Below are 27,209 nucleotides of genomic sequence, written 5' to 3'. Positions count from 1 at the left end.
TCTCCGCTGCATAACTTCACAGAGTCCCACTATCTGGTCCACTCAATTACCTTGGGTGGAATACGGCCATAATTCTCTTATATCCTGAGCGACAGGTTTGTCACCCTTTGAAGCCTCTCTCGCCCATATGGAAAAGATATATAAAAATCTTATAAAGTTTGTATCTGTCTTGTGTGAAACTTGTATGAAAAGCATATAAGAGTGAAAACAGATATAAGATCCCTTGAAAAATTATATAACGAAACTTGTATGTTTTGGATACTTACTAAAACAATGTATGAAAGTAATGAGAAAGTGGCCACTTTCATGAGTAAATCATGTAAGCCTTATATGATTACTCACGAAAGTGGCCACTTTCATGAGTAATCACATATAAGTTTTTGCTATTTCTTTTCCATATGGGCGGTTACTAGAGAATGAGATGGAACTAGCCATTCCACCTTCGGCGCTGCTTAAGTTGATTTTCCCTTCAATAAATTGTACAATAATTGTGTATAATTGTATAAATGTATTGTGTATAATTGTACATAGTTCGAGCAATTGAGTCTGCTCTTGAGTCCACAGCATTCCTATTTCCAATCTGTAACACCCATTTTAAGTCACACCCTGTAGCTTCTTTTATCTTTTAGTGATCTTTCACATAAATGATTTGAAGTTCAAACTTTGAAGCCACTTCATTTCAATGGTTACATTTTCTTATTTTCTATGTTCTATGTTGTACTTTAACATGAGTTTCATTAACTCCATAACATGCATATAAATATATTCAATCACATATTAATATACTATCCTTCATGTTTCATTCAGTTTACACATTTTACTTCAATAGGATTTATTAACTCAATTTCACATGAGAATCATAACTCTTTGTGATTTCAATTTGATCTCTTTTTAACTCGTGAATACTTTTTTCTCTTCATATCTCTGTATTTCACTTACAATATCTTCCATATAGCTTATTTTTAAATCGTATATGTTAAAGTCAGAGATTCTATAAGATTAGTGTCTTCCCATCCTTCTCCCACGCAGCCTCCAAGCACAATCATCTTTAGCACACACAACTTCATAAAGAATTTCAGTGAGAGGCGTGTTATTAAAATCATTTTATTACTCAGGTTAAATTTTCTTATTCATTATGTTGGTTAAACCTATACTTGATTGTATTTTGATTAGAATTATTCATGATTAACTGCTGGAAAAGTCACATATAAACTATGATTCTGTGTTCATTCAGTCACAAAACAATTAATATAATTTCTCTTATTCATTCACACTTCTTATCTTCCACATTCCTGCAGCCAGCCTCACATACATAGACACTAATGCACACAAATGTAGGCATTCCAATAATTTCCATTACTCAAAATACATTTCTCATTGATCATATAAATTGCATTTATATTTGAGTTTTAAATTAGAATTAAAAAATATTTACTATTAGCAGAATTACATATAGATAGACTGTTTTAACACTCTGTGTCACTTTAACCATAAAGAGGATGGATGTTAAGTCCTTTTATTTCACTTTTGGATGGAAATGTGCCAGGGGATTTCAATCTCTTTCACAATAAACAGTACCATTTACAGTGTACATAATGTCTTCTGGGTCTATCTTTGGTCTCAAAACATGAAATCCAAAAGGCAAAGCAAAAAACATGGTCCTTAAGGAACTAAATGTAAGACAGCACTGTTTGTACATATATAAGGGGGACTGGATGGGAATTCTTGAAAGTAGAGCATCAATAAATGTACACTTACAATACTATACAATAACATTTAGCGTAATGGAAATAAACATAAACAACATAGGTGTACACTGCACGTTCTTTGCGCAGTTCCAATACTGAACCAGATCCCGCAGAATTCTGTTAAGATGTCCAGATTAACAGAAATAAACAGCATACAAAAGATGCAACAACTGTGCCATTGTAGGGGTGGGATCATTATGTAACCCTCCTGTTCAAATGTTATTAACACATACTTGATAATTATATGTTATATGGCATTCATATGCTAAGAAAACTGACAACGGTTAGGCTTTAACTTAGACAACTTGCAGCTGTTGACTGTATTTGTGGTGTTGGTGCCTTTTTTGAACATTTTAAATAAAATATTATTAAAATAAAATAATATGACTCTGTGCAGTTAATTGTACCAACAGACCATCCAAGTTTTACTTAGTGAAATTATTTTATTTCAAATTAGGACTTGTCTAAACTTATCTTCCCTCTTTAGGACCTGATTGAAAGTTGGCCATGTTGTATCTATGACAGTGATATTACCTGATGTTACAAGAGACTGTAAAAAAGACAAAGAAAACAATTCATGGGTTTAAGTGTTGTTATGTGTTGCATTCTTCCAGGCTTAAAATAGCTCTCTTTTTCGACTTAGCAGTTTTATTTATGAAACGAAGCAGGACTGTTTCTCCTCTGAAGTCCAAAGTTTTTCTTTCAACTCACTCATCTCTTTATAATGTTTTTTCTGCATTTCATCCATTTCTTCTCTGATACTGTCTTCATCTTGCATCCCAAATTCCTTTTTCAATTCTTCCATTTCCTTTTCGTGTTTGGTGTATAGTGCATCCATTTTTTCTCTCTGATTTGTTTCACTTTCAGCTAGAAGCTCTTGTTTGAATTTCTTCAGTTTTTTGTCATGTTCTTTTTGTAAGTTATAGAATTCTTCCTTCTTTCTTTGTTGTTGTTGGTCTAAGAGTTTTTGTTTCATATCTGACATTTCTTGTTCATGTTTGATGGACAGCCTGTTTCTTTGTGTTTTCTGTTCGTCTTTGTTTTTAGTTCCTAGGTTTGCTTTCAAATTTTTGATTTCCTCTTTTTGTTTCTTCTGTAGTTTACCAATTTTTTCCTTCTCTTCTTCTTGGTTCTCCTTTGAAAGTTTTTTTTCACACTGTTCCACCTCTGTTCTATACGATTTCTGTAGTTGTTTTAGTTTTTCCTTGTTTTCTTTCTTTTGAGTCAAGAGTATCACTATTAACTCAGCCATTTCCCCTTTATGTTTACCCAGCAGGTCATCTATCTCTTCCTTTAGACTATTTTCTTTGTGTTCTGACAGATTCTTTAATCTTCCATATTCCTTCTTCTTTTCCAGCATGTCAGTCTCATGTTGCTGCTTCAGACTCTTCACCTCTTCAATGTGTTTTAAAATCAGTGCTGCAAAGTCCTTTTCCTGATTTTCTTTGAAATCATTGAATTCTTCAGCTTTTTTTCTGGCCTCTTCTTTAAACTTCTCCTGCATGTTCTCAATTTGTTTCTGATAGTTCTCCTCCAAGTCTTTAAGCTTCCCTTCCTGTTCTCTTTTCATTTTATCTTCTTTTTCCTTTCGTTCTAGTTCAAAGTTTTCTTTTTCTTGATTGTAATTTTGTTGGAGCTCGCTGATTTTTTTTTCTTTCTGTTTATCTTCTTGTTTACGTTTTTCGTTCAGTTCTTTTCTTTCCTTCTCCCAAGTTTCTTGTTGCACTCTTATTTTTTCTCTGTACACTTCACGATCTCTATAAATTGTTTCCCTAGATTCTGACTCTGATTTTAGTCTTTTTTCCAGTTCTTGCATTTTTCGTTGCCACTCCTGTCTTTGAAGTTGTTCCTTTTCTGTTTTCTTCCTGTCTTCTTCGTCTCTAATTTCTTGTTCTTTCTTCCTCTCTTCAGACTGAATGCGGATGCTGTCCTGCAGTTTTTTAAGTTGTTCGTCTCTCAGCTTTATTTCCTGATCAATTTCTGCTTTCTGTTCTTCCATTCTTTTATTCATGGATTGGATTCTTTCCTCATATGTACTTTGAAGCTTTTCCTGCTGTCTCTTCATCTCTTCTTCCTTATCCTTGAGAATCCTCTGCATCTCCTTCTTTATTGCTGCTTCAGCGTCTTGCAGCATCGCATTGGTGAAGCAGCTACCTCCATTTTTCTTCACCATGTTATCAATTTTTGTGATCAGCTCATTCACTTGTGAGTGACTTTGCTTATTATAATTATTGAACACATGGTATCTTCCTCCACAGTCAGAGATCAGCTTCTTCAAGGAATGATCACATTTTTTTTGTGTGTAATCTTCTATTGTCAGTTCGTCCTGTTCCAGTGAATCTCCTCTTGTGAAAAGAACAATGGTGAACTTCTCAGAATTTTTTCCAAATACCTTTTTGATGAGTTCCAGTGTCGCCTTCTCTTCTTGTGTGAATCTGCCAATCTGTACAACCAGTAGGAAGACATGTGGTCCTGGAGCCAAAAGACTGATACATTTTGTGATCTCGTCATTAACCTCTTCAGGGGTCAAACTGTCGTCAAACAATCCAGGAGTGTCGACCACAACAACAGGACGACCATCTATTTCACTGTGTGCTTTCTGACAAAATTTTGTGACTGAGGTTGAACATGTTTCTGATGTAAACTCTTTTCTTCCGAGAATGGTGTTTCCTGAAGTGCTTTTTCCACAGCCAGTCTTTCCAATCAGCACAATCCTGAGACAGTCTGGACTCTTAATCTCTTCATCATCTGTTAAAGGAGTTGGAAAGAGATACCTTGAATACTAATAGTTTGAATTGTATAATTTAAAAGGTAAATGGTTACATCATCAACATAAGGGCATTTCTATGATAAAAAAAAAAGGTTTGCATTACTTACAGCTTACTGTAGTCTTTGTTTTCAGGTCGTTAAGTTCGCCCTCCAAATCAGCGATCTGTTTCTCTTTTTCTATGATCTTTTCTATTTGTGCATATGTAAATGTTTCAGTTGTGTAGCTGCACAATTTGCCTTTTTTCTGAGTAATTTTTTCTACACTGCGTAACACATTTTGCTTGTCCTTCATGTTGAGAACAACAAATCTTCCTCCACAGCTCTCACAGAGATCATGGATATGCTTGTCTTCCATTAGAAAGTTCACAACAGCTGGAGCTGTAGGATCTGAGTCCACGGTGAACAGAATCATGGTGAAGTCATCGACTCTAGAGCTGAATGTGTTCTGTATGGTGTCTAACTCTCCCTTGTCTTCATCAGTGAGGGGACCCATAGGTAGGATCAGGATGAAGGCATGGACACCCTCAGGATCACAGAGGGAGATACATCTAAGTGATTTTTCCATCACTTCCTTCTGAGGCTTTCCATACAAGGCAGGCAGATCTACAAGGGAAACCAAACGTCCACACACCTCTCCCTGATGTTTAACACATTCTGATGTGTTGGCAGGTGGATCAAACTTTCTTTGTCCAAGAATAGCATTGATTACTGAGGTCTTCTGAACTCCTTTTGTACCACACAACACCAGGTTCAGAAGTTCTGCCTCTTCATTTAAAGTTAAATATCCTTCTCTATTCTCACTCACGATTTTTTCAATTTTCTCCATCAGTTCTTGTCTGTCTTTTTTTAAATCTTTTTTATCAATACCAAATCTGTGCACCCTTTCTTTGCAATCTCGGATTAGTCTTTGCACTGTGTTATTCTCGTTTTCATTATGCGCCACAACAACCATTGAATGTTTAAAGGCATCTTGACCAAACAAACTCAGGATGAACTTGAAAGTTTTTCTGTTCTCTTCAGAGAAGTCCGAAGGTTTCACTAACAGCAGGACATTTGGTCCAGGAGGACAAAGACTCACGCACTTCTTCAGCACTCGTCTCACAGATTCCACAGATAGACTGAACAAGTCTGGACATTTCACTACTGTTACTGGGGTTCTGTTCCATTCACCACTGGCTGCCAGACAGTCTTTCATTAGACTACCTTTAATGCCAAACTCTTTTTTGTCAGTGATAATGTTTCCCAGCAGTCTTTTTTTGTCTTCGCTCTTTCCAACCAGCATGATCCTCATTGCGTGTGCTGTAATAAATGACCAAATAAATGAAAGGTAAAATTTCCATTTAAAATTACTAAGTACACTTTTACTGAAATTTACAAATTGTTCAGCAGGTGATCCAAACAAGTTATAAATGTTCTTATGTTTGGTTTTAATATGTAATCTCCTTTATCCTTCTGGATTTGCAGAAAATGTAACAAATTTATAAATGTATACATTTCTTTAAATTGATAACCTCTTTCTTTCCCCTTCTTCTGGCTGTTCCTTTTTCAAGTCACAACAGTGAATCATTTGCCTTTTTCCTCCCCCTATTCCTGTGTTTGAAAACTATCTTTTGCAATTTTTTTGAATTTACATTATTGAGGGATATACCTCTGAAATGTATATAACTAGAAAAATTTGAGTAGCCAGTCATCTCACTGAGAGGATTCAGGCCCATGCAGAACAGCAGTGGGGACAGAGAATCTCCTTGGTAGATCTCGCACTTGTTGATGACTTATGCTGCTGGCTTGAAGTTGAGCTCTAGTGTTGTACACCACATCCCCACTGAGTTACTGATAAAAGCTCTCAGGGTCCTGTTAATCTTGTACAGTTCTGGGCATTCCAAGATCCATGTGTGGGGCATCAAGTCATAGGCCTTCTTGTAATCAATCCAGGCAGTTCACAGGTTAGTCAGTCTGGCCTTGCATTCTCAGGTGACTGTTCTGTCTACCAGCAGCTGGTGTTTTTCTCCTGTGGTATTCTTGCCAATTCCTTTCTGTGCCCTGCTCATGATTTAAGCCATGTGGCTATTCATCTCAGCTATAGGGCTGGGCGATATGGCCCAAAATTCATATCTCGATATTTTTTAGCTGGGTGGCGATATAAGATATATATCTCGATATTTTTTTAAAGCCATAAGTTAAGAACAAAAAGAGAGTTCTTAGTCAAAGCTGTGTCCCAGATGTCACACAGGCACTTTTATTATCATACAGTTTTATCATACATGAAAAAAAACTACTCAAAAATAAATTATGAGCATTTATTAAATAATATATAATAAATAAATAAAAGAAAACTATGTTGTTTTTGTGCATAACAAAGAGCTCACAATTGTGCAGTCAAAATGTAAACTAAAAGACGCTGAGCATAATAACAAAGACAGATTTCACAGCTGCTCTCTTTCCAAGTTTGTGACTGACAGCCTGGAGTTTGAAATCCGCTTCATAACCGTGTCTCTTAACAGGTGCCATTTATGGTCCTTATACACACACAATACGGTAATATTACGTTGAAGCACAGTACGTATCACTCTGCGAGGCTCCTCGGTAGCTGTAACGCTCCGACAATCCATCAAGCCGGTGCAGCTCCGTAGCTTACCAAAGTCGAGCGAAAACATTTTTTGACAGATTGCTGAGCGCCGTGTTCCACATAAGATCGGTTCGCGGTCATCAAGCACAACCAGAATTCATACATAAGACGCACTGTCGATTTTTGAGAAAATGAAAGGAGTAACGTTGCGTAAAGACAAAAGCGGACAAAAGAGAGGCAAACTTGTGGCTCCACAACTATAATTATAACGTAACATAGACTATATCAATATAAAAGATATTGTCACATCTTATATCTCGTATAAAAATATATCGATATTTTTAAAAAACTCGATACATCGCCCAGCCCTAATTTCAGCCACTATGATGCTTAACAGGTGCTTCCATGTGGTACTGTTCTTCGATCCACCTAACTTTATCTTGCCAGATAACACCCACAAATTAGTTAAACTGCAAGAATGTTGTTACGACATAAAGATCTGGATCACCTCTAATTTTCTGCTTCTAAATTCATATAAAAGTAGGGTCATCGTACTTGGCCCTGAAAACCTTCAAAATATGGTATCGAACCAGAATCTTATTCTGGATCGCATTAGCTTGGCCTCCAGTAACACTGTGAGGAACCTTGGAGTAATTTTTGTCATTTCTGGCTAAATTACTGGCGGCGTGATGGGTTGCAGTTGGCCACACCGGGTCCAAACCATGCTGCATTTTTGTGTCTTATTCAAGTTCTATTTAAGTTCTGGTTTAATGTAAAGTTGTAATGTTCGTCGGAACTACAGACCACCAGGTCTATAACCACCAACAATTTTGGATTTAGAAAAGCGTCAGCAAACACAACCAGATAGACATACTGGAGAAACTGTGCTATCGCGGCAGTTGCCAGTTTGCAGCGCCATTGCTTCTCAGCCTGGCAGTCCGTCAAAAGCGGTGTGCAAGGAGGCGGAAGCGCAGCAAGCCGGGACCTACGCTCAGCTAAAAGCTTTATGTGCATTGTTCAGAACTTGTGGATGTTTTAGCAGTCAGATGCAGACTGTCTTATATCCTAATAGTGGTGATCATCGTTGCTGATTACATCCCACCTAGTGCTAGTGCTAATGCTAAAGCTAGTGGAGCACTTTGTGAACTCTACAAGATTATTAGTGATCTGCAAACAGTCCAACCTGACGGCTTCTTCATCTCCCCCTGAGATTTTAATAACACCACAGTTAAATCAGTTCTACCCAAATTTCATCAGAACATTGACATTGCAACAAGAGGGGACAACACGTTAGACATGTTTACAAAAACATGCATGCATACAAGGCTTCACTCCTCCCCCACATTGGACAAAAGGACAACATCTCTATACTTCATTCACCCCAGTCTATAGACTCATCAACAAACAGATCAGATCAGCCTTGTGAGAGGTGAGAACATGGCCAGAGGGGGTAGTCTTTTAGGCAGGACACAGTAGACTTCTTTGGCATTGTGAATATTTGCCTTTTTCTCACTCTATTCTAGCTCTCTCCATGTTCTTCTTCCTGCACAGACTGGAATATGTTTAGAGAAGCTGCTACAAATACAGATACTTTGGACCTTGATGAGTCCACAACCTTAGTGACCAGCTACATCAGCAAGTGCAATGAGGATGTCACTGTCTTTAAGATCGTCATCACCCATGCAAAACACAAACTCTGGTTTTCTGCAAAGCTACGCAACCTGATGAAAATCAAAGACTTTGCCATTGAGTCCAACAATAGGGACACCTATACTACAGCCAAAGCAGATCTATCATGAGCCACCAAAGAAGCAAAGCGAGAGTATGCAGAAAAGATCAACACACATTTCACAAGTTCAAAGGACACTAGGTGCATGTGGCAGGGTATTCAAACAATCATGGGCTACGTGACAACACCTGCGGCATGCAGCAGTGATCCCTCCTTGCCAGATAAACTGAATGGCATCTTTGCACGTTTTGAGGCAGAGAACAAAGAGCCAGCAAGGAAGATGCCCCCCTTCCCCGAACAACCAAGTACTCTGTTTGTCCACAGCAGATGTCAGGAAGACACTTCACAGAGTAAACCCACGAAAGGCTGCAGGACCTGACAATGACAACATACCTGGCCGGGTGCTTTGAGAGTGTGCTGACCAGCTTGCAGGCATCTTCACGGACATCTTAAATACATCACTGAGCTCAGCTGTGTCACCTGCATGCCTCAAAACCACAAAAATCATCCCAGTCCCAAAGAAGTCTACTGTGTCCTGCCTCAATGACTACCGGCCGGTGGCACGTATGCCCATCATTACAAAGTGCTTTGAGAAGCTGGTATTGAGGAACATGAAAACTCAGCTACATCAGATCTTGGACCCGCTACTATTTGCTTACCGCCCAAACCGCCCCAAAAATGATGCCATCTCATCTTCTCTTTACCTTTCTCTCTCCCACCTCAACAAAAATGGTAAATGGCCTGTATTTGTATAGCGCTTTACTTAGTCCCTAGGGACCCTTATGTCAAAATGCTGTTTATTGACTTCAGCTCAGCATTTAACACAGTCATTCCTCAGAAGCTGGTAAAGAAGTTGGACCTACTGGGAATAAACACCACCCTCTGCAATTGGATCTTGGACTTCGTAACTGACAGGCCTCAGTCTGTCATTATAGGAAATAACACTTCCAAAGTCCTCAGACAGAGCGCAAGCCCACCGCAGGGCTGTGCGTTTAGTCCATTGCTGTTAACCCTGCATGACTGTACAACACAACACAGCCCAAATTGCATCATCAAGTTTGCAGATGACAGAACAGTGGTGGGTCTCATTACCAACAACGATGAGTCTAGATACAAAGAGGAGGTACAACCTGGTGGACTGGTGCCAGAACAACAACCTGTCTCTAAATGTTCAGAAGACTAAAGAGATGTGTGAAGGACAATTTCCACCAGACACTGCAAAAGCTTTTTACCCCAAGCAGTCAGAGCCCTCAACTCACTACCACCAAAGGACTGATAAACATAAACACTTTACAAATGACTCAATAATAACAAGACAAACTGTCACAAATGCACTATAAACTGTACCTTGGAACAATATGTTTATTTGCACACCTCAGTCACATGATTACTGAACACATTATGTTATATTTGCACATTTTACATCGTGCACATGTTTTCATTTTGTCTTGTCCACAGTATCCTGACCATAACTTACCATAACCTGGTATTCAATATCAATTGCACAACATCTCACTTTACTGTAATTGCACATGATCATTTGTAATGTCTCCTGTCCTGTTTTGTCTTTTGTACATAGATAGCATTAGTACATTTTTATCTTTTTAATTTAATTTAAATTTAGTGTGTTATTATTTATCGGTAATTTCTAGTTTTATTCCTTTGAAGATTTATTTTGACATTCTTATAGATTCACCATGGTTTGGGGTGAAACGGTATTTTGATACACATAATACTGTGTATATTGTTGATAAGATAAGATAAGATAAGATAAGATAAGACAGATCTTTATTGTCACTGTTACCAGAACAACGAAAGACAGTTTGGCATCTCTCTGGTGGCAGCATTTAGGTTTTAAATTCAGATTCTTAGGGTAAGAGAATAAGATAAAACTAGAAAGCGAAAATTTCGGAAGAAATTTTAAGTGTGCCTATGCCGCTGCTAATCAGTGTAGTTTGCCATTCATACGGCTACAGAGAGCAAAACTCAGCAGAGCAGCTATTCTCCACCATGAACTATGGTAAAAACAAACACCGCTCGCGCCTCACAGATGACAGCTTACAGTTTTGTGTAAAGATGAGGTGACTTCGTACAGCCCCAATTTGCAGACGCTGTGCACAGAGGTTCATGAGCAGAAGTCCCATTGTACCACGGCAGACTCGACAATGTTTGCATGAACACGCTTTGTAACATTACTTTATTGACCACTTTTCACACATGGTTGGTGTACCCACACAGCCGGCTGTAGCTTTTCATCTCACAGCCCGACACACACCAAAACAACAGCCGAGAGAGCACAGACTTTACGCCTGAGAGGCGTGATTGCAGATGCCGCTCAGGTGGGTCCACCTCCCCTGCAGCGGCACTGCAGACCACGCCCTGCCACACACATCAAACACGTAAAATAAATACTTATGCACGTTTGCATTCACTTTTTGTTATTTTTACACAGTGTTCTGAATGATTAACAATGGTCTACAGCCAATCTTGTGTATTAATATACAAACTTTGGTTGTAAGATTCAGATAACTATTTAATAAAAGGTAAATATATTATATCAGAGTAAGAAAGAAAAGTATATCTTTGTGCCCCCCTTTCCCTGTTAATGCCCTACCTGGCCCCCTGGCAAAAGCGTTGCTAGATCCGCCCCTGCACAGTTACCAGCTGTCAGCTACACAGAAAAGGATATTGGTGTTATTCGTCTCTCAGAAACAGTTCATAACTTCCCTTCAACTCATTCATGTCACCTAAAAGGTAAACCTGTTTCTCCATCACCAGTTCAGCTCTGATGATTCAGTAAGGACATCTCCTGGTTTGGACCATGTCATGTCTGTGTGTAGGCAGGCAGGAAGAGAGGACCCAAAATGCTGGACTCACTGAGGCGGAAGTAATTCAAAACACACAGCTTTATTGCTGGTAAGAAGCAGAACAGAAAAACACTAACTAAACTGGAAGAACGGAATGAGTAGGCAGGAAGGCTGGCTGGCAAATGGAACACACAGAGGAAGAGAGGGTGAACAGACGTTAACGACACGACACAGAGTAGGGGAAGACACAGACACTAAATACAAGAGGTGAACGGAGCGAAGAGGAAACAGCTGGGAGACACGGCTGACGCTGATTACACTGACGAGACAGGGAGAGCACAAAGCTGAACGCACTGACATAGGACACAGACCTACAAAATAAAACAGGAAGCACACGACAGACAGAGACACAGACTCGTAAACAGGCATAATGACATCACGGGCAAACAGAGGGACATACGGGCAGAGAAGACTAAGCACAGGCAACCTAAACCAAACACGAGAGCGAGACAACAAAACCTAAACCAGAAATAATCATCGTCATCATCATCAACAGATAACTAAAGAGTCAGAATATAATTATAATCAAAACGGTATCACCAGAGAATAAGAACTAATCCATAATGGAAAAATAAACCAAAACATAAGAAACTCAAAATACTGGGTCGAACCGACCCAGGACCGTGACAGACCAGCCGTTTTTACAGCTGTGGCTCCAGCAAACATCAGCTGATACTAGAAATTTAAATCAAATGAATTCTAACAACAGCTGATCAAGCTTAAACGTGCTGCAGTTGTTTAGCGCGATAAACAAACAAGAGAGAAAAGCCGATCATTGATCAGTTTCATGATTGAAGTTGCAACAGGCGAGAGAATGACAGGGGAATAAATCCAGCTTTGTGTCTTCTTCCGTTCTACCTGAAGTACGGGACAAACTGTGTTCCTTTTAAGCTCAATACGAAACGCGTAATATTTTCTCTGAATGCGAGACGATTCTGTTTGTACGGAACGGTTGGCAACTCTACGAACTAACCCTTATGAATAAAATAAAGTTCAACATCAGTAACTTAGGGCACACACAGCTGTATAGAAACTCCGTCGTGCTAGCTAGCATGCAGTACGAGTTATTGTAACTGATTGTAAAAAGTCAGCACAACGAAAATAAACTACACCTAAACTCTGTTTATATCTGACCCAAATAGAGTGCAGTTCATAAGTTGTTACCTGAAATTCAGTTAACCTGACGCTCTGACCGGCAGCCGCCTTGGGTCTGCTTCTCCTGCCTTCAACTTCCCTGATCCATGGCTGCCATCTGTTTGAGCTCTGCGTTAGCCACCACCGGTCGATTGGCGGCTGCCTCGCCACCTTGTATGTGTCTTTTTCCCGCATGTCCTTTCTGTCATACACCGGTGGCTAGCTGCCCTTTGTTGGAGCTCCGCATTAGCCACCACGAAACAACTCAGTTATTTTTCCCACATCGACCAGCATCTGGACAACCACCTTTCACTCTTTATACAGTTACTAAAATGAATAAATGAATCATCGGCGCATATAAACGAAAAATAAGTCCAGCTGAGACAAAGACTATTTGCGAGCGATCGGGGGGTGAAACGAGTGTGAGCCGCCTCACTGAAAGCCAAGCCCGGGTGCTTTTTAGCGAAGAGCCGCTAGTCGCGCAGCAACATCGTAAGAGCACTGTTGCTAATATGGGATGTCTTGATAAAGATATTTGAAGTTTACACACCTACATTCTCGCCTGAAAATATCTTAAAAGTTTATTTTGGGACCTAGAAACACTAATAAAAGACATAAAAAACAAAGTAGTGGCCGCCATTGTTTGACTCTGTAGAGGCGTGCTATGAATTGTGGGATATGGAGTTTTTCCACCAAGCATACACCCTTTCGGCTGTACTACTCCCGGTTTACCACTAGAGAGAGCCAACACACCACAAATGAAGTCTGTTTCTATGGGGCAAAAAGAAGAATCTTTCTCATGGGCCTAGAAATTGGCCTAAATTTGCACTAAAATCTAAATATCTAAAAAACTATAAAAGTCATAAATACCAAAAGTCATAGCATACTAGTCAATGATCGGCTTTTCTTTCTTGTTTGTTTATCGCGCTAAACAACAACAGCACGTTTAAGCTTGATCAGCTGTTGTTAGAATTGATTTTAATTTCTAGTGTCAGTTGATGATTGCTGAAGCCACAGCTGAAAAAAGGGCTGGTCCAAACCAGGAGATGTCCTTACTGAATCAAAACGTTTGACTGTTAAAAGGTCGTTTTTCCTTCCCACTGTCTCCAAAGGGCTTGCTCATAGGGGGTCATACGATTGTTGGGTTTTTATCTGTATGTATAATTGTAGGGTCTGCCTTACAATATAAAGCCCCTTGAGATGACTGTTATTGTGGTTTGGCGCTGTATAAATAAAATTGAATTGAATTGAATAAACATTGTGTAGCATACAGATATTCAATATTCAATAAAACCTAATGTTTTCAAGTTTTTCTTTTCTCTTGTTATTTTAGTTATATTTAGTTGTTTGAAATAAATCTATTCTATTTTATTCTAAGTAGTAAGAGTAAAAGTCTGAGTATACGGTCACATCTGTATAAATAGCTTTCACAGGTTACGCCAGCCTTTAAAAGTAACAGACCTATTGTCTAGGCCACTAAACTAAACCCACACATATTCCAAGAGCACTGATTTAGAGGGGAGGTGTTGCAATGGATGTCGCTGGTAGGACCTGATAGGACTAGAGTCACAACTCCAACAGAGTGACTTTAGGAGCCTGTGGCGGGGACTAAGGACAATAACGGATTATAAAGCACCAACAACCGGTATGACGAACGCGGACGTGACTCTGGCAGACGAGCTGAACACTTTCTATCCTCGCTTCGAGGCTGCAGCTAAGGACTCCAATGATGCTAGTGCTAGCGGTGCTAACGGCTGCAGACAGGAAGATACTGCCAACACCGGAAATGTGCTCGTCATCTCCGAGCATGACGTGAGGGGAGCATTCAAGAGAGTGAACACCAGGAAAGCAGCAGGACCAGACAGCATCTCAAGTCGTATCCTCAGAGACTGCGCATACCAGCTAGCTCCTGTGTTCACTGAGATATTCAACATCTCTTTGTCTCAGTTTGTGATCCCCACATGCTTCAAGGAGTCCATCATTGTTCCTGTCCCGAAGAAACCCCACCCTGCTTCTCTCAATGAAGAAGCAGGGTGTAGCCTGTAGCCCTCACCTCAGTAGTGATGAAGTGCTTTGAACACCTGGTCAGAGACTTCATCATTTCTTCACTACCAGACGCACTGGACCCACTACAGTTCGCTTACCGTCCAAATCGTTCCACAGACGATGCCATCTCTCATCTCCTCCACACATCACTTACTCACTTGGACACTAGAAGGGGGAATTATGTTAAAATGCTCTTCATAGACTACAGCTCTGCATTTAACACCATAATTCCCTCCACACTCACCACCAAGCTGGAGCACCTGGGACTCAGCTCATCTATGTGTCAGTGGATCTCCAACTTCCTAACTGGCAGACCACAGGCAGTAAGGATGGGCGGACATGTCTCAGCCTCCACCACTCTCAGCACTGGAGCCCCCCAGGGGTGTGTTCTGAGCCCCCTGCTGTACTCTTTGTACACATATGACTGTGTGGCCACTACCAGCTCCACCACCATCATTAAGTTTGCTGGCGACACCGTCGTGGTGGGCCTGATCTCTGACAACAATGAAGCCGCCTACCTGAAGGAGATTAGGAATCTGAAAAACTGGTGCCAGAGGAACAACCTCCTTCTAAACGTCAGTAAGACAAAGGAGTTGATAGTGGACTTCAGCACTAAGCAGGAGAGGAACTACCAGACCCCCGTCATCAACGAGTGCCCAGTGGAGAGAGTGGACAGCTTCAAATACCTTGGTGTTCACATCACGCAGGACCTGTCATATATATATATATATATATATATATATATATATATATATATATATATATATATATATATATATATATATATATATATATATATATATCATACATTCTTATATATTTCTATACTGTGTATTGTGTATTTTGTTGACCAGTTATTTTATTTTCAACTTTAATTTATATATTGTATCTTATTCTTTCCCGGTTAAATTTACCCTTCATTCTAATTTGTGTTGTACAGTTATTTCATTTTTAACTTTAATTTTTATATTTTATTTTATTTTATTCCTTCCTAGTTAAATTTACCCTTTTTAATTTTCATATTTATTTCCTATGTTATTCATAGCCTTTTCTTTTTTCTTTAGGTCACGAGCAGTTGTCTAAGCATTTCACTGCATATCGTACTGTGTATGACTGTGTATGTGACAAACAAAATTTCAATTTCAATTTCAATTTGACTGGACCTGCAAGGTCAGGATCAGAGGTGGCAAAGTACCAACATTCAGAACAAATCGGTTCAGTATACAGTATATATATATATATATCGGTTAGAGGTTGGAAGGTTTGCAGTGTGAAATAATAACTCCCCTCAAATTTGTAAAACCTAAAATAATGAGTAGAAAGTATAGATGTTTGTTTAAAAATGTAGTAAAACTAAGGAGTTGTCAGGAAAGAAATCTAGTCAAGTAAAGTACAGATACCTGAAAATTATGTTTAAGTACAGTAAAAAAAAAAAAAAAAGGGTAGACATCCCATCGGCTCGATCTATGCTCTGCATTGCTCACTGGATAATACTCTTAGGATCAGAGATTGGGACTATTTTAACAGAGAACCCATTCAGATTTCCTGTACTAGAGTGCTGGTTCCACAGATCAACACTTGGCACCCAATATGTTTGGACCCTGGTCCCTTTTGGCATCGCTGCATGCTAATGGGCTTGAACAGATCACCTTTTAGCACCTGAACAGCCCAGAGTCAGAGACCTTTCAAGAAGGAAGACCGTGGAAAAAGACGGTGGAAATCAGCTACAGCCTAGAGAAGGTGTGTAATGGCAGGATGTCAACCTGAAAATCAGGCTGAGGTAAGTCACTGCTACACAGAGGACATGCAGCTGGCGCTGGCAAGGCTGGCAGCCTTAACCCAATTTTCCTCGGGATGAATAAAGTATTATCAATCAATCGTTCAATCAATCAATCAATCAGTTCAAGTGAACTTCAGCCCGAGCAACAGATCGAGGCAACAAACCCAGGAGGTGTATTTGCCTATCGCACCAAGCTGCTTGTATAGTACAGGGTGGGAACAGCATGCCAAGGAAGAAGTGAAAACCTCCTACATGTGTAGTAGCCAAACCAGCTGACAACTAATCCCTTGGGTGCTACGAGAGGCTTTCACAGGTCAGTTACTGTAGATGAGAAAGACTGTAGCCAGAAGTGACACCCAGAAGGATGGCTTCTGTAGAAGTAGAACACATTCACAGGAAAAGGGGGTCCAGCTCAGCTTAAATGATAGAAGGTGAGATCCCTCTCATCATTTGAGGATTAGGAAAAAAAACACAGAAAGAAGTTTTAGAGGGTACGGCTACATCCTTCACAGAATCAATCCAGGGCAGGAATGGAGTTATTTAAAGCGTCAATGTGGAGACTGGGGCAGGCCAATACATGACACACTAGGCTTTGTAGTCAGCAAGTCAACACAGAGAGGCCATGGGGAAAAGCAGCAGCTCTAGATATTAGATAGCTTTATAGCTTTGTAGATAGCTCTTTGGCCTTTGTAAGAAAAATTAAATAGAATGCTATGGAATTAGAAGCTCATTCAGTTAAGAAAATGAGTTGTGTTCATTGGGCATAATCACAGTTTGAGACAATCCTGTTCAGATTGAAAGATAAGATTCAGGAATGTGTAGGGATGGGTATCGTTTAGGTTTTATCCGATACCGGTGCCAAATCGGTACTTTTGAAACGGTGCCGGTGCTCAAACGGTGCTCAAACCGGTGCTTAAAGAATGGAGAACACAAAATTGGTCCAAAAACCTCTCATGTTCAGCTGTTTTTTGTAAAAAGATAACAATGTTAGCCTTTTCTGCAGCTATGGGGCATATATGGTATCACTCTTGGCTGGAAGCAGTGCTTAAACAATGGAAAAAACACAAACTTTGTCCTAAACCTCTCATGTTTAACTGTTTTCCACTTTTTCTTTGGTCATTTTAGCCTTTTTGGCCAGGGTGAAGGGAGTATCTGCCATCAAACAAGAAGACAGCCGCATGTAGCTATGATGATGTTTGCTAGTTCACCTTACATGCATTAATTTAATAACGTGGTTAGCCTACTCAACGTAAATTACACACGAACAACATTAAGCTACTCACGCAGAGAAGAACGGCTGCTGCTGCCATCATCATCCGTCATCATTTCTGCTACACTGGCAGGGCTAGGGGCCAGGACTCTCCTCTTTGTGTTTTTGGGGGATGTTGCATAACAGGCAACCCACCCGCAGTAGATGTGCACGGTGTGAGGTCTCGCAGCAAGCTATCAAATACGGCGCATTTCTGGGCTTTTAAAAAAAACGCTATGCGTCGCCAGGTGTTTCATCAGATTTGAGGTGTTACCTCCTTTGACAGTATCACAGTATCAGCTTAAAGCACTTGTTGCAGGCTGCTGAGTTTGCATATTTTGCTGTGAAGTACAGCCAGACTTTTGACCGCTTCGCCTTGGACATTTTTAATCTGTAGCTCTGCTCTAAAAGAACGTACGTACCTGGGCCCGCCTACTATCCTCGGAAACGTAAAATGATTGGCTAGAAGTGTATCACAGCTCAGGAAAAAAAAGCACCGAAATAAAGCACCGAAATGTGCGCTGCTTTTCGGTCTGGTTATTACCGTTTATGTCAGAACCGGTGCCATCATGGCACCGGACACCGGTACCCATCCCTAGGAATGTGTATGTCAGGAGTAACTGTGCTGGAACTGTTTTTTGGTGAGTTTAGCTAAGTCAGTTGTCACAGCTAACTAGTCTTATAGCCATATTATTTATTCATACGTTAGCATTGCAGCCTGTAGTTTCCTTTGCAGATATATGAACTTGACTTTACATTATATTTGCTGTTGTTATAGTTATTTTTAACCATTTGCTTTTTTCTGCTTGAATAAATGTATATTTTAAATATGAATTGTCCCTTTGCTTGTTTTTGAAGCTGAGTTACTTCAGTCCAATGTGATTAGTACAATAAATATACATATATGTGTCTAAAAATATAACCCTAGATGCACCAATTGATGTACACTTGTAAAAAGTTAGAATTACTGAAGGAATCACTGTAACAAAAATAGTGCTGTAGCAGTATTTGAAGAATGTTTTTTTTTCTTTATGGACATTATATTTGGTATTTAATGCTGGGGTTTTAACATTCTATGGAAATGCCCACACATTTGTGATTCTCTCTGATGATGAAGAGGCATCTTAACCTGATTAACCTAATCTTCTTTCCCAGAAGAGCTCTGTTTTTTCAATGAATGAGAAGGAGACCATCCAGTATTTATTTAATTTAAACCCAGTTCACCTGTGTGAAAGAACAGCAACAGCACCAGATTCCCTCACTATTTTATTTAAACCAGGAGGTCTGAACTAAACCTAACTAGAGATGGCACGATACCACTTTTTTATGTCCGATACCGATATCATAAATTTGGATATCTGCCAATACCGATATGAATCCGATATAGTGTTTTTTAATCAATAAAACTGTTTTTTTAATATCTTGCTGCTTTTTGTATAAGTTCATACTCAAGTTAAAAAACAACAACAACACTAAAGCTATTCTGTTATACCTGTATGTAAAAAAACAAACAAAAAAAAAACAAAAACACTGCACCCAAAATATTTCATAGATCAACAACACTGATCAATCTAATAAAGTTAAACCTACTCCATCTTCCCTATTTTGGTATTTTAAAGAGTACTTAGCAGAAATATTAAGCAACCTAACTAATAGGGAACCAGCCTCTTCCTCATGATGCTTAATCAATGTAATCAACATAAAGTTGATTACATTGATTTGATGCAGGGTGAAAAAAATTCACAGAAATAAATTATTTTTCAAGAATAATTAAATAGATTCAACATCTTTCTTCAACAGAATTGCAGAATTCACAGATGGTATCTTCCCAAAGGAAAAAGTACTATAGCTTACTAGGGTATATTAGACTTAACAGTTACTATATACAATAATGGACTTCTATACATTTTACATCAGATTAAAACTTTGGGTGTAAGATTCAGATAATTATTAAATAATTAAAAGCTAGACATTTTAAATGAGAATAAGAAAGAAAAGTATGTCTTTGTGCCCCCTTTTCCCTGTTAATGCCCTATCGGCCCCCCTGGCTAAACTTTGCTAGATCTGCCCCTGCACAGTTACCAGCCGTCAGCTACGTAGAAAAAGATCCTGGTGTAGAAAGTAATATTAAATAAATTCTAACAACAGCTTATCAAGCTTAAACGTGCTGCTGTTGTTCAGCCGCTGGTTTCCTCTTTCTGGTGCAAAGTGGGCCAAAAACAAACAAGAGAGACGGACTCCCGACAGAAAAGCCGATCAGCTGATCATTAAGCTGTTTCACGATTGAAGTAGCAGCAGGAGAGGGAGAGAAGAGGCAGTTGCTCCATATATCGGTTGTTAAGCTTAACTTAACTTACACACTTGCTTTACTTCTCTCTGACATAACTTCCTCGGAGATGAAATGTTTGCTAGCAGGCTACAAATACACACAGCCGCTCTATCACGTGAGCACACTGCTCCGACGTGCTACGGTTATGAGCTGAGTTATGCCGTGTCGCAAGTTTTGTGAGGTGCTTTCGTGATATTTAATGGATCGGATTACATTTTTTATTTCTCTCCGATATCCGATCCAGTAATTTAGGTCAGTATCGGACCGATACCGATACGTAATATCGGATCGGTCCATCTCTAAACCTAACTGGGCACTGATTTGTCTCACTAAAGCTAGCTGACAGACTACAAATAAGAGGAAAGTCAAACCTTATGAATTAACTAAAGGAATTCCAAACTGTGAATCATCCCAGAGACATTATCAGTTTATTATGATGGGAACTTTGATCACGATGTTTAAACAGACAGATTCACAGAGACAGATGTTTTTGAATCTCTGTGAAATATTTACTGTTGTTTTGTGATAACCTTATTCATATTTTATGTTAAATGAAGAAACTCTTATAGGGTTTAATTAAGCTACCCTGTGGCTCCAACTACTCAGTTTTCTTTCAATTTGAAACCCCCTCCAACAAACTCTGGTCCTACCTATATTTCAGTAGTATAGTCCTCACTTTGGATGCAATACTTAAGTAGTAACTGGCTGAATCAACCATGAATTAAAATATGAAATAAGCTCTATTAACAAATAATGAGCTCATATTTTAATAATTTTATTTATAAATGTGTATCTAAATAGTTTTGTTAGTGTTGTACTTATACTTTCTAAAGACCTTGATGTACCTGCAGCTGCATGACATTTTTCCCATGAGTATCAACTCAGTCAAAAGACACTCAACAATCATATCAAGGCTCAACAAATGTCCCATAATAGAATAATTAATACATTTTCTACCACCCATCAGCATATTAAATAACTTGAAATTGAAATATGGTAATTTTGTATTTATTACATTATGAAATATATTCTTGTACTTACCAGTAACCGTAACAGGATTCAAGCTCTCACCGACTAGCCCTCCTTGATTTAATTTTCTCCTTGCTTGATGCTCACTCAGAATGCCACTTGTTGGTTCTTTGTAAATATCCAAACTGAGATAATCTCCATTGTTCTCCTTCACTATGCTGCCCATGGTTGATAACAGCTGTTGTTGTAGTTGTAGAAGGTTCTCCTCCCACAACAATGTGGCTCTACATTTTCCAACAGTGTCTCTTAACAGTAGGTTTTGCTGAAATGTCTTTGTTGAATGTGATTTTTCTGCTTGGAGTTTTATAACTGCTAGTGAATGTTTAAATTGTTGATCACAGAAATTTTCAAAAAATGATTCCAGCTTCTTTTTATGTTTCTCTGTAAAGTTTTCAGGATTTAGAACCAGCAGGAACACATGCGGTCCAGGAAAAGAGAATTCTATGCATTTTTCTACGTGTTCTTTTTGGGTCATGTTAGGATGAAGAAGATCTGGAGTGTTAACAAGAACTATTTCTGTCTCATTAAACTTTCTTTTGAATCTGACAAAGAAGTTGAGTTCTTCAGTGTGAAAAATGGTCTCTCCCAGTAGTAAGTTCCCCAGCAAACTCTTGTCAGACCAGCTGCTCCCCAGCAAAACAACTCTCAGCTCAGGCACTGAAAAGACATTTTGTTAACATTAACATTGTAATAACACTAAAATAACTTAATCTGGCTCCAGACTGAAGCTCAAGACTGTTAAAGTTTTTTGCTGTCCAAAATAATGTTAAAAATGTAAAAAATAACTAAAGGTACACTTTAAAAAACAAACCAGATCTCAGTAGAAAAAAAAAAGATAATGCTTGGTATCTATATCAATATGGACTGGATAATGCTGGGAATGAAAAGATGCCATATCTTTTGATGGAAATAAAAAATAAAAATGGTCAACACCAGTGTCCTGTTGGAGATAACTTGTAGCTCTTGCAGTCCTGATCCTGCTCCTTCTGGCACAAAGGAGCAGATACTGGTATTATTGAATTGTGAAATAGATGGAGGGAACAAATGTCAGTGTCGTCCAACTGTAAAACCATTTCTGTTTTGGGGGGGGGGGGGGGGGGGGGGGTTGTCTCATTGTTTCCCATCTAGTGCAACAGTTGTTAATTTAAAAAAAACAAAAAACAAAGCAGCTAAAGCTGATCAACAACCCGTCTGCTACTTAACTGACTAGATCAATACTATACTTTGATTAAGCAATGTCATATATAAAAAGTGTGATATATTTATTTATTTTTATTTATTTTGAGCAGTGTAGAGATGACTTTTAATAGGAATTAACCCCACTTGACTACCTAGACAGCAAATCAAAGTGAAATGACAATCATTACAACACATTTAAATGAGTGTCCAGCCTGAAAGAAGTCAACCTGTAGATGTCATCATTAACATTATAAATCATCAAAGCACAAAATTAAACAATATTTTTTGCACCTTTCAAAATACTTTGTATTTCAAAATACAAAATAAAAACAAAGTAAAAAAGAATTTTTGGAATTGGTTCAGTTTGACTCTCTGTCAGTTGGCAGAATTTCACAGCTTCTCCTGTGGTTTATGGGACCACCTGTAACTATAAAGACAGAAAGCTACACATTCATGCTTTCTTTTTCCTGTGTTACACATAATCTGTAATACAGTTCTCCAAGTCATACATGACACAAAACCTTTACTGATTAAACATTTATAACAATCACTAATGAACTGCTAGTTTTAACAAAAAGCTATTAGGGCAATCCCAAAAGTAAGGTCTCCAAAGCAGTGGGAACATAGAGAAACTGTTCGTATGGCTGTTGGCCACACTATTGTGATCGGTGCTTCACATGCTTGTTTGGGCCACTCCCAAACAAGCATGTGAAGCTTCACTGGGATGCTCAATCTTGGGTTGGCAGCCCTTGAAAATACAGCTCAAATTGAACGCTACCACCAAGTGCCAAGTTCACACAGTGCCAAGTTCAATTTTTGACTGCAAAAGGCGTTAAACCAGTTGAAATTCATTGCCAACTGACTGTGTATGTGTATGGGCAGTCGTGCATGGATGTCAAAAACGTTCGCAAGTGGTGTAGACAGTTTACAGCCAGCTGAAAGGCGATTCTGCTCTGGCAAAGAGGTGAAAGATGAGGTTCAACACTTCCTGAAGGAAATGGCGCTGAGCTGGTATGGCACAGGCATTGTAAAACTGCCACAGCATCAAAAATAATGCATTGACTGAAATGGCGATTATGTAGAAAAATAAATAATTTGGCTTGCCCTCATAATAATCTCCATCACATCACATCAGTTTGTTAGAAATCTCATCACATTTTACCATGTACAGTCTCAATAGACTATACATGCGAAGTACAAACTGTGTGTTACTTTTATTGGCTAGCTGAGGTCTGCTTGGAGTATCATGCCACAGTATGACCTCACGCTGTTTCACAGACCTAGTTACACCATCAGCTGCTTGACTCTTTTTCTGTTACTTAAATGAGGACCATGTGGCTTATGTTTTGTAATACTGTATATTTTTATTAAAACTGAAACACGCTACTTCAGTTGTGACTGTTTGGTCTAACAGAGTGATTTTTATATTAAGGTGTATTATCTTCTCTTTTTGGCAGTTACAGACACCTTAAGAAAGCCAGACTGCTTTCAGAACTAGATTATAGATGAGCCCTGTATGCAGAAACTTGTTTCTGAGAAGCACTGACTTTCTTAAATCTTACATCTATAAACTAAGTCAAACATTTAAGGTTGTTGCATTGGCACACAATCCAAACATAACTTTTAAGATCGCCCCCCTTAAGTGCAGTGGGGGTGGAGATTATTTTGTATATCAAAACTCCTATGTGCTATTTTGAACTCCAACTTCCAACTTTTTTTTTTTAAATTAGGCTATCTCTACTACTGATGACCCAGTTTCATTATTAAATAATAAATAAATCTTAACCTGGTTTAACTTTTTAAAATGTAAATCCTTAAAACAAAGCCAATAAACGGTAATCAAAAACTAAAGAGATGTGCACCTACATTTCTTAGTGCCTTTGCACAGACATAATTCTATGTTATCAATGATAATAAAGTTAATAAAAAGGTCAGTGATGAGGGAAAATCAAACAGAATAAGAAATAGGCAAGACTCACACAAAGGAGTGCACAGTAAAGTCCAGTTAATGAGTTAGAAAATGTGTCAGAGTTAGAGTTTTTTGTGTCACAAAAGTGACTCTTGTTTTAATGTGTAATAGAGACAAAGGATTCCATTCCATTACCTGGATTTTAGTGTTTTATTAGTTATAAAGGATAAAATAAAATATATTTATGATTTTGGGATTTCCTTTTCGGTTTTTAATGTTTATTAAGTTTTAACATTTTGAATAGTATTATTTAGCTGTCAATTTATGAAAGCTGAAGAAACTGAGGGGGGCAGGTCATGTTAACTGTCCTAAAAAGAAAACTTCAGTCAGAACTGTTCAGTGTGTAAACCTCAAATCTGTGTTGTATAAGAACAAGGAGTAAGTGTTAATTAGTGATAGCATGCACTGTGCTGATTATAAAATACATCTAATATTTTAAAGATTCAAAGAGATTATAGAACTTATTTATTTTTACATTATCGTGATTTAAATGGAATGCAGTTTGTAGATAAACAGTCAAGAAAAGGTCTATAAAATGGCAAATTTTATAAATAAATAAAAGTAGTAGTAAAGCCTAGCTGTGAGTTTGTTGGTGTTCGCTATAAATATTCAAGTTTTGCTTTGAACTTAATGGATTTAAGTTATATGAACAATTTCTTTTTTTTTAAATGGACAGACTGATAAAGTCTGACTTAACTTACCTGGAACTGCAGTCTCCATAATGTTAAAATGTTTAAAAAGATCAGAGGCTTATTCATCTGTTGAGGAGAATTAAAACAATAAAAAAAGAGTTAAGATACTGTCTGTTATACGTAATATTAATATATTATATAATAAAATATAATAAATATAATAAAAATATAATAAAATAATATTATACGTAATACTTTTTAGTGTTTTTCTATTGGAGCATACAATAGCGTGTGGTAAATTCTCTCCTCGAATGCGGTGCAAATAGTCTACTGGCTGAAACGATTGATCTCCTGATCAATCGAATTATCAACAGACTTAAAGACCGAATTCGTGTTGCGCCGTCATGCGGGAAGGAGTGAAAGTGAAAGCATTAACTGGGGGTGGAGTTAAGAGCAACCAAGCAAACTTTCTGTTAATATTTCAGTGTCACTCATTTAACGATCCCGTTAAATAATCTCCAGCCTTAACGTGGGGGTGGAGATTATTTTAATGGGACCGTTAAATATTAATGTCAAAATTCTTTTGTGTTGTTTTGATCTCCAACTACCCCCCCCCCCCCCCCCCCCCGCCCCCAAATAGGCTGTCTGTATTACTGATGCGTCATTATTTAAAAAGACCTCATCTTAACCCGGTTTAACTGTTTATTTACTAGGGTAGGGTACTGTCCTTTATACCTAATGCTTATAAGTGCTTCTTTGTTGAATCCTCTGATCTCTGATGAACATTTTAAGCTCACAATACTGGGGAAAAAACAAACGGAAAAAAAACTGAGGGACACTGAAATATTAACAGAAAATTTGCTTGGTTGGTCTTTTTAAATTCAAGTTTCACTTCCTTGCTCAGTATGTTCGCATGGATACTGGGGGGTCGGGGGTTGTTACAAGAAAACAACAGGAAAAGATTGCAAAAGAACCCTGATATATCACCATTGGAAAAATCTTAAGTTGTTGAGAAGCTTTATTGACCTATAAGTTTTTAAACCTACAGAATGTTTGTCTTTTACGTCACTCTTCTTCCTGCTTATGTTTCCTAAACATGATCCTGAAATGGCGGAATCATCGCTGCTATTAAATATTACCGATCAAAAATATAGCTTAAGACGAAAGCTTACGAAAACATTTGACAGAGACGCCCTGAAACAGGCTTATATATTTATTCACACTTAGAAAAAAGATCTACTGAATTTCTTTTACAGCTAAAAACCTCAACAATGTGATTTACGGGTGTGGTAAATTCTCTCCTCAAATGTGCTGCAAATACTGGCTGAAACGACATTAACTAGAAATTGACATCAAAGACAGATTCTTAAATGCAAAGTGATGGTGAGTCAGAATGTATTTCTGTACGTCTGTCTGTTAAAGTGCGCTACAGTCATTTCATAACTAATAAATGTCTGAACAAGCACTCACCTGAGTTTGACCGATGATGGGATTTAATAGGATTTTCATAGATTTCAGTGGGGTCAATGATAGATTCTCCTGATCAATCGAATTATCAACAGACTTAAAGACCGAATTCGTGTTGCGCCGTCACACGGGGAAAAGTGAAAGTGAAAGGGTGAGGTGGGGGTGGGGATTATGGTGGAGAACATGATCCTAAAATGGCAGAATTCATCGCTGCTATTAAATATTACCGATCAAAAATATAGCTTAAGACTACGAAAAACTTTTGTCAGAGACACAAGGCTTATATATACGGAAGAGTAGAGCTGCCACCCAGGCAAAAGAAAAAATAGAAGTCTATCACGTTATAACGTGCTAACAAGATACTTTTCATGTTTGAACAACATAATATCACGTTATTACAATATACAGAATTATCACGTTTGTACAATATAATATTTATATTGTACGAACGTGATAATTATATTGTTTGAACAATAAAGTTTTCACGTTATAACATATCTTTTATTGTTCGAGCATGATATATTGCCGTAAAACATCGTGAAGTGGGTGACAGTGCAGATCAGAGTGCGAGAAAATGGCTCGTTTATTGGAATTAATTAAGTTCTATTTTATGCTTGGATTGAGGCATGGGGAGATTTTGCTGTTATTGAGCAGTTTGGACAGTATTGTGATAAGCATGCGTACACTTAGAAGAAACCTAAAACGCATGGGACTGT

The 27,209-nt window shown here is 38.4% G+C and overlaps 1 protein-coding gene and 1 pseudogene across 1 annotated transcript; both read right to left on the bottom strand.

The window, feature by feature from the left end:
- The window catches only part of LOC146578653 (uncharacterized), a 563,460-nt pseudogene that overhangs the window by 74,672 nt on the left and 461,579 nt on the right, over positions 1-27,209 (bottom strand).
- Positions 385-26,631, bottom strand: LOC146578677 (uncharacterized). The gene is made up of 5 exons (XM_085268814.1): positions 26,497-26,631; positions 25,096-25,152; positions 21,259-21,903; positions 4,626-5,816; positions 385-4,496 (listed from the first exon to the last, which is right to left on the bottom strand). The coding sequence occupies exons 2-5, from the start codon at positions 25,112-25,114 to the stop codon at positions 2,401-2,403; spliced, it is 3,951 nt and encodes a 1,316-aa protein (XP_085124940.1). The 5' UTR covers positions 25,115-25,152; positions 26,497-26,631; the 3' UTR covers positions 385-2,400.

Source organism: Mchenga conophoros, linkage group LG3 (assembly GCF_057382185.1).
Source record: "Mchenga conophoros isolate Kocher_MC1m ecotype Shallow Benthic linkage group LG3, M_conophoros_male_GT1.1, whole genome shotgun sequence".
NCBI lineage: Eukaryota > Metazoa > Chordata > Actinopteri > Cichliformes > Cichlidae > Mchenga > Mchenga conophoros.
The sequence above is the reverse complement of the archived record's forward strand: the minus strand, read 5'-3'. Positions and strand labels throughout refer to the sequence as shown.